General features: G+C 39.7%; 1 protein-coding gene across 1 annotated transcript; it reads left to right on the forward strand.

Annotated features, from left to right (window-relative positions):
- The first annotated feature begins 1,232 nt into the window (after positions 1-1,232).
- LOC133838306 (probable serine/threonine-protein kinase yakA) lies at positions 1,233-7,080 on the forward strand. Its single transcript, XM_062269373.1, has 5 exons — positions 1,233-2,368; positions 3,891-3,953; positions 4,054-4,216; positions 4,286-6,294; positions 6,368-7,080. Exons 1-5 carry the CDS (start codon positions 2,298-2,300, stop codon positions 6,702-6,704), a joined length of 2,643 nt encoding a protein of 880 aa, XP_062125357.1. The 5' UTR covers positions 1,233-2,297; the 3' UTR covers positions 6,705-7,080.
- The last annotated feature ends 1,402 nt before the right edge of the window (positions 7,081-8,482 follow it).

The raw sequence follows: 8,482 nt of genomic DNA on the forward strand, positions 1-8,482 counted from the left end.
TCTAATATTTAACCCATTTAGTACCATTTCTTCTTTACTACTAGTGTACTTTTGTGATGTTATATTGCTCTACATTTTAGTCTTAGAATTTTCTTTACTTTCATCTACTTAGACACATAAATAATCTAATATCCATTTCTTGAGGTTCGATAAACCAACTATTGCAAAGTATTAAATTTCTCTACTTAGCCAGCTCGCCAAAGGCAATTATTTAAGAAATACTTTTGTATGGTGAAAAACGCTTTATATTTTGCACTCTATGGTATATATTGATATACCGAAAAACATATTAACACAATAATAACCTTTTATATATTTCAGTATTTTTGAGGGATATTAATTCAGTATATTTTTTGAAATAATACCGCACTCTTTTGCTTTTACTTGAAATTCATTTGGGTATCTCGCATTCAAGAACACACGACTGTAGCTTTAGTATTTTTGCGGTATATTATTTGGTATATTTTTAGAATAATACCGCACCGTTTTGATTTTATAATAAATGGTTAGCGAGTATCTTTATCTTACTTGTTTGGTATATTATTTGGTATATTTTAAGATTAATGCTGCAATGCGGTTATCTCGCAGTGAAGCACACTCTATTGTAGCTTCTTTAAACTATTCTAGGTTCCACATCGACAATTTCCTCTCATTCAGCTGAACTTTTATTCTTTCTCTATTGTATTTCTATTTATATTCTATATTCATTTTATCTCCTCGCAGATAACAAAGCAGAATATGGAACTGACTTCAGTTCAATTCCCGTTGGGTACAATTTGTTTTAATCACATTTTTTTAGCTAGCCTCTTTTTTTTATTTATTACCAACACCTTTCAAATTGAACCTAATATATTCCAACACTTTACACTCAACCCTCTCTTTATGAGTTCTCACCTACCTTTGCTGACATTTATCATAGACCTTTTTGTCTTTGCCTACAGGGTATATAAATAACATGTTTAGCGCTCTCCATAAATATAAGTTGTAAAAGCAAAAAACCCCCGCCAGTTGCGCCCATGCATCAAACACACACACACACACCCAGACACCCTCACACACACACACACGGAGTAACATTTTGCATATTTGGAACATAACCAGCCGCACTTATGTTGCATGCTTCACTTTGACCAGTGTAAATAACCAAAAATTTTATATTGCGACCCGTAACCACGACACCGTGACGACAGACGGCATCTGCCAAAGCAGCGACCAAAGAGCTGAGAAGAGAGAGAGGGGGAGATAGAAGGTAGAGGGAAGGTTGTGGCAAGCTAAGGGTAGGTGCCAAAAGCCTGGCAGCCTGGCAGAAGGACTCGGGTGTCCACTAACCGACGATGTCGCGGCACAGCGCATGATGTTGACGGCGTTGGTGACTGTGTCAGTGTGTAAGTGTGTGTGTGTGTGTGCGTGTGAATATGTCAGTGTGTTGTTGTCTGTGGCCGGCGAGTGATAGACGCTACCATTAATTCACATTCAGGTGCCGCACGCTTGGCTGCCCAACTTTGCTCCAGCAAAATATATACCTAAGGGTGAGTGTGTGTGTGTGTATAAGTGTGTGTGGCAACGACATGTGTTCTCACACATAGCTAAAGCGAGGGAATGGAGAGGGAGAAGCTGCGGTCGCTCGTGCAGGCAAATCTCGTGCAATGCATGACAAATGCCTCCCTCTAAAAAAAAGGAAAAAGAAGAAAGACTTTTTTAAACAACGTCGACCCACTTTGGCGATGGGGTCGTGTAATTAGTGTGGCTCCTACTTGGACATGGATAATTCATGATGCGCAAAATCGAAAGTTAGTCGAGCACAGCTCGCAATGCCAGGCACATTGTGAGTGGCCAAAAGCAAAATCAATAAAGGCAGGTCGCAAAGTTCTCGACTCTCGACTGGGGCCAATGCCAAGCAACCACTAAATATCAAAAAAACAGAGCTAAGAAATAAGGTAGCCATGACAACGCGACTCAATAAACAAATGGTAAATACACTCGCACACACGTGGTAACACACACACAGACGCACACACAGTCGCACTTAATGCGGCTATTCAAATAAAGTTGCTTTAAAAATAGCTCACATTGTCGCATTCGCAATCGCATTTATTGTATTCGGTGCTCGGCTGTTCGCTGGCACACGCAAACTGTGTCAATACAAAAGTACACCACCAACTGCAGTTGGCTACTGACAGTTGCTGCACGAGCACCACACACAGGACAAACAGGAAAAAGGACTCTGCCTGCCAGGACTGAACGAGGACTCACTGGAGAGAGAGTGTGCCATCAAAGTTACCGCCACACTTGGAGAGATGTTTCCACAGGCTGAGCTGGAGAACTACAAGCTGCAGGTGGAGCTGCTGCAGGAGAAATTGCAGCGCAGGTTAGTCCAATTATTCAGCTAATTAAACTGGGTAAATACTTAAATGAATTAGGAGCAGCGAGCTTAGGCGACTAACAGTTACTCTGTAGTTAGGTAGAGTATTAGGAAATTTGTTTAGAATAGCCAAATTTTGCATTTAATGCTATAGTTAGTTCAGTAAATATGTTTTATTCTTTTAAATCACTTTTCTTTATAGACCAGCAAATACCCTGTACTTAGTTTAAGCATTGTAAACTCAAATATTATTTAATTTATTGTTTAGTAAATATTTATTTAGTTTGTACAAAAGAAACTAATATTAGTTCATTCGCAATTCTTGAAAATACTAAATAAATACTAAAAGTTATATAATATCCTGTTTTTAATATGTATGATTTAATTTAATGCTTATTAAAAATGTATTTCTGGAAAGGTAACTAGTATTGTTTCATTCAAATTACCTGAAAATACTACAAAAAATACTAAACAAATACTGTACTTGCTTTCATATTGTATTATATCATATTATTATTAAAAATATTTGTTTATTTCAAAGGTAACTAGAATTTAGTTTTACCTGAAAATACTGAAAATACTAAATAAATACCAAAAGAAATACATTATTCTCTCTTTGCTAACTTATTATATCATTTAATATTATATTATTATTATAAATATTAATTTATTTGTTTCAAAAGTAACTAGTATTACTTCATCCAAATTATCCGAAAATACTAAATAAATACTATAAGTAATATATTATACCGTGCTTGCTATCTTATTATTTTACTTTAGCTTTATTTAAATATTGATTCAATTATTCATAATTTAATAATAAAAAAAAAATAAATCTTAATTTATATTTTGTATAATATTACACTAAATTCAAGCAAGATTTGCAGTAAACTCAAACTTTTATTGTGTAACGCCTATTTATAGTAATTCCTTCTAAATGCAACCTTAAGTGCATGTACATAAATATTTGAATTAGGTAGTAAAATACTATTTGAATAATGCGGCAGCAAATTGAGTAATCACTATACTAGAGAAAGCTACTTACGTGGATGACAAATACTTCCGCATGCATGTAAATATAAATACACATTTATAAGCAAGCAATCAACCACGAAAAGGCCAATAATAGTCACTGTAATTGCCATCAATCGATTGAGTGGAGGTAAGAAACCCTCACCAAGTAAAAGACTATTATAATATAGACTAAAGTAAAGGGTAAAGAAATAACTTGCATTAGAGGAACATTAGCGTAATATAATAGAATAAAATGTTGAGGAATGAGAAGTACAGACTGCGCTTTTGACTATTGCATAATTCAAGAGTGAAATGAATGACAATGTCTGGTATTATTTTAACCATCTTTGCATTAATAATTAAAGTTTATAAGTGCACTTAAATATTATTAATTTTGAGTAAGTGTGCGGAAGGAAATTGCTCATCTCATTAAAGTGTCTTTTACCTGTCTGCGTTTTTTTATGGCACAATGTCTCCCTCTCTCTCTCTCACTCTTTTCCCCTCTTCTGAACAGCGAGGACAATCGCCAGCAGCTGGAGCACAAGCTGGATAAAGTCTTACAAAAGCGCAGCGAGTTGTAAGTAGCTTTTACTTTTGCGTAAGGCAAGCATTCATCTACCCAACTCTCTCTCATCCATTCAACCATGCTTTTCATCCATCCATCTGGTATCCCTTAGTGATAAGTGCGTGCGGCAGAAGAGCAGACAAAAGTACCAAGAATTTCTGGAGGAGCAGGCGAAACGCAATGAGCGCAACAAAAAGCTAGTTCAGATGCTGGAGCGCATTGATGAGCAGACGGCAGCAATGTCGCAGCGCAGCGAGCGACTCAAAATGATGAAGGTGAGACCCAACTTCGGCATCTTTAATCAATGTCGATGATGTCGAACTCGGTCTCTCTCTTCTTTCTAGTTGCAATACCAAATGTACTTTGCTAAATTGGTGCAGCATCAAACGTTGCGCAGCATTCAACAGACAACAGCAGCAACAACAGCAATGCCAGTTATGTTGCAACCACAAGCAGCAGCAATATCGAATCCAACAGCAACAACTGCTGCTGCTGCTGTTGGAGTTGCGACTTCAGCTGGTCAATTGCTAAATCCAAATCCAACGCAGCAGCAATGGGCGTATCCAGCACAGCCTGGCATGTTATTAGCGCCTCAGTTTACGCCTCAGCCAATGTATATGCCGATGCCAGTGCCAGATCTTTATGGAGGCATGAGTTTGGGCGGTGGCCAGGCATTGGGCACATCCAATCTGTTCGATCTGCGCGCCACGTTGCGTGCCCTGGACAATGAGAATGCCGATTTGCCGGAGCGCATGACACGCTCAGCAGCAGCAGCAGGTGAGTATCAAGGAGACAGAGGAGCAACACCAGCAACATCCACAACGACGACGCCTTGTTCGCCGACAAGAGACAAAAGCGTCGCCAGAGAGCTGAGCAGCACATCGTCAACATCGCTGGCAACATCCTCGTTGACATTTGATAAATTGCCAAAGACGGCAACGCTGACTGAGTTGACTGAGACGCCAGCAGCAGCAGCAGCATCATCGGTAGTTGCAGCTGTTGCCGATGACGTTGGGCGACCACAAATGGCAGGGCTACGCAGGGGCAGCCAACAACAACAGCAGCAGCAGCAGCAGCAAATGGAGCAACATCAGGATGCTTGGCCAAATTCACGCGTGACTAAAGTCGAGCATGAAAAATCGCCAAGTGTCGCTGGCCATAATGAGCCGGGCCAACAACAACATCAGCAGCAGCAGCAGCAACACAATTTCGAAGCATACTTTGGTGAGCTGAAAATCGATGAGCCCTGGCAGCAGCTACCATCCACAACAACAGCAGCAACAACGAGACCGAGAGAAGACAAACTGGAGCTGAACGTGCGTGCAACTGGCAACGGAGGTGGCAATGGCAATGGGAACGGTGTTGGCTTGGTTGGTGGCATCAGCAACGATTTGCTAGACGAAGTCAAAGCCAGCCGAGCAGCTCTGCAGAAGGCAGCGGCTGCGGTTGATGAGCAGCTCGCAAGAGGTAATCAATTGTCGCCAACGGCAACGGCAACGAGTAACATCAGCAACAATGAGGCAGCCGCTAAGCCCAGAGTGTCGATTGAGAATATTGAAAATGCCATTTACGGGGAACGTTTGACAGGCTCAGCCACAGCCACAACAACAGCAGCAGCCACAGCAGCAGCAGCAACAGCAGCAGCGACAGCAGCAGCAACTTCGGCAGCAGCAGCAGCAGCAGCAGCAGTCGTGGCAACACCAACGCTGGGATTATTCGAGAATGCAGAGCAAGAGTTGGATGTGGACAACACAACACACGATGCGGCTCAGATCGATTACGGACAGTATGATGCCATTAGTTATGGAGAGACAGGTGAGCCCAGCTACGCCAGCATCGAACAGCAGCAACAGCAACAGTTGCCGTCGAGCGGAGCCGGAGAGCCGCTTTACAGTGAAATCGGAAATCCCACAGACTATCAGCCATATGCAGCGGATGCAGTGAACGGAGCAGCAGCATCAGTTCAGGAGTTGAACCCAGCAGATGGAGCTGAAGGAGGAGCAGCAACTGCGGGAGGGGAAGCGGAGACGCAGCAGCAACAGGAGTACTCCAATATGGATTACAGCAACTACGATGCGGCGCAGTATGCAGCTGGCTATGATCCCAATGCCTATCCGGGCTACATATACGACGAGACAACCGGTCAGTATATAGCCGATCCCAATGCAGCGCAGTATGCCCCAGATGGCAGCTATGCCACACAGGACTATGATGCCGGCACAGCCAACTATGATTACTATGGCGAGCAGCCGCAACAGGAGCAACAGGAACAACAGCAGCAGGAACAACAACAGCAGCAGCAGGAAGTCGCGTATCCAATGTCCGAGAATAACAGCGAGGGAGGCGAGTTGCTGTTGCCACAGGAAGTGGAGCAGGCAGCAACCACCGCCACAGCGACCCCTGCTGATGGCGTTGATGCAAAAAAGCGAAGCCACTCCCGCACCTCCAGCATCGAAACCTGTCAAACCCACATCGATTCTTGCGACGACAGACAAACAAGCGGCGCCTAATGATGCGCATCAGCAGCAGTCACAGCAGCAACCACAGCAGCACCAGCAGCAGCAGCAACCAAAGAAGAAGAAGCGCGTTAATTTCGTTGACAGCAGCGAAACGGATGACAGCTCAAGCGCGAAACCAGTCCAGCAGGAGACGACAACGACAAACTCCAACAGCAACCATCCACAAGCTGCAACAGCTTCTCATCCTCCGGGTGGCAGCGAGAGTGACTTCGATTTTTCAACGGGCAGCGAGGCGAAGAATTAGAACAAGCTGCAAAACACTTGAGCTCTAATTTGCTGCCATTTGGGTTAACCAAATCGTTTTCAACAATCCACTGACCATTCACTGTGACCGCATTCAATTTATGGCCACTGCATTTCCTTTCCCTAATTCAATGCGCAATTCGCAATTCGCTATTTTGTGTGTGCATAACATATTCAAGCGCAACTTATTAAAGTGTCAACTGTTGAACTCGAATTGCGAATTGAGAGACAGTTTTAGATATGTTACTAATAATGCATAACTTGGTATTAAATATAGTTTAAATTAGTCGCTTTGTTTAATGCACTTTAATTGCTACTAAAAAAAAGAAACTAATAAATATTTCAAGGTATAAAATATATTTGTGAAATTTACAAAATGTGGAAGCTCTGTAAGACAAAATTTTAATAATGTGTATGAAGAATGTAATGATTAACAAAAGTTGAAAAATGAAAAATAAAAGTTATTAATTATGTACGAGTATTTGTTTTTCTAATTTTATCACAAATTCTTTAGAATAATTGATTATGAAATTTAATTCATCTATTCAATATAAAATGGTTCAGTATTTTTTTGAGTTAACTAGTCGCATATTTATTTACTTCCAACCTTTGCAACCCTTTTTAGCTTAGAATAAAATATTTCAACTATGAAAATATATTTGTCGAATTTAGATAGAAAGTTAAAGTTTAGAAGACAAATATTTAGTTAATAAAATGTATCAGGTATCTACGATTATTTATTATTATTATTATTGTCATTCGAATTCTTAAGAAGTATTAAGTATAAGTATTATCCTTCTATACAGATATTTATAGTATGTTTCTTACCTAAACTCTCCTAGTGACTCTTTTTATCTGATGTTCAAATATTTCAAATAAGAAAATGCATTTCTGATATATGATTTAAAGTTCAAATTTCATAAGATAAATATTTAAAATGAGGAAAGTATGAAGAATAAATAGTTTAGTAATAGTTAATTAAAGTTATATACAAGGTATAAATATTTAATTTAATAATTCTTATACACTCAAGAAGACAAAAATTGATGGTGCAATAACTTAACTCTCCTTCTGTACAGCATCATTATATAGCAAGTATTTATTGTACTTACCTAGTCTCATATTTTTTTAGTCCTTGCTGCCCATTTCAGGTCCTCAAGATGTGCTACTTTTATTTTCATTACTTTATACTCTTCGAAAATATTGAAGATGCCATAATATTATATTAATGTTTTTCTATAAAGGAGCATTATAAAATGAAAGTACTACGCTAAGCTTTCTTATTTATTGAACTCTTTTGCGACTCTTTTATATCGTATAAAAGCTGCTCACCAGCTTGAATAGCAACTTGATATTTGCAATGTTCCATTATTTGCCATCTCAGAGAAAACAAGCACTTGTCTGCGCATAAAATGGAAAGTTGAAATGTTTTCATTTCGAATCGTTCGCCATACTTCGATTACAATCAAAAATTACAATTTGCAGTGCCAACATGTAATATTGTTAATACTTGACTTTAACAATTTGGCCGCTCTCTCTCTCTGAGGAATATAATATATGCATATATACTTACATACATATTTATCGTGTGTGCACAACGTATTGAATTTTCTGGCTCAATAATAAGGTTTTGCCAGCTGGCAGGCTGTAAATTGTCAAAAGTGCAATTGTCAGTAAAATGGGTTGATTGTCTGTCACACACAGAAAGTCGACTCGTTGACCAACATTTCCCGCTGGCAATGATGCTAATTAAGTCCGGCGGTTGCTCCACATACTCCT

Source organism: Drosophila sulfurigaster, chromosome 2R (assembly GCF_023558435.1).
Source record: "Drosophila sulfurigaster albostrigata strain 15112-1811.04 chromosome 2R, ASM2355843v2, whole genome shotgun sequence".
NCBI classification, from domain to species: domain Eukaryota; kingdom Metazoa; phylum Arthropoda; class Insecta; order Diptera; family Drosophilidae; genus Drosophila; species Drosophila sulfurigaster.

Bases quoted from the DNA above. Each gene is read 5' to 3' on its own strand.
- LOC133838306 (XM_062269373.1), top strand. From the start codon at position 2,298: ATGTTTCCACAGGCTGAGCTGGAGAACTACAAGCTGCAGGTGGAGCTG. The intron at 4,217-4,285 runs GTGAGACCCAAC...TCTTCTTTCTAG, and splicing joins AGCGACTCAAAATGATGAAG to TTGCAATACCAAATGTACTT. The intron at 6,295-6,367 runs GTTGCCACAGGA...GATGCAAAAAAG, and splicing joins AGCGAGGGAGGCGAGTTGCT to CGAAGCCACTCCCGCACCTC.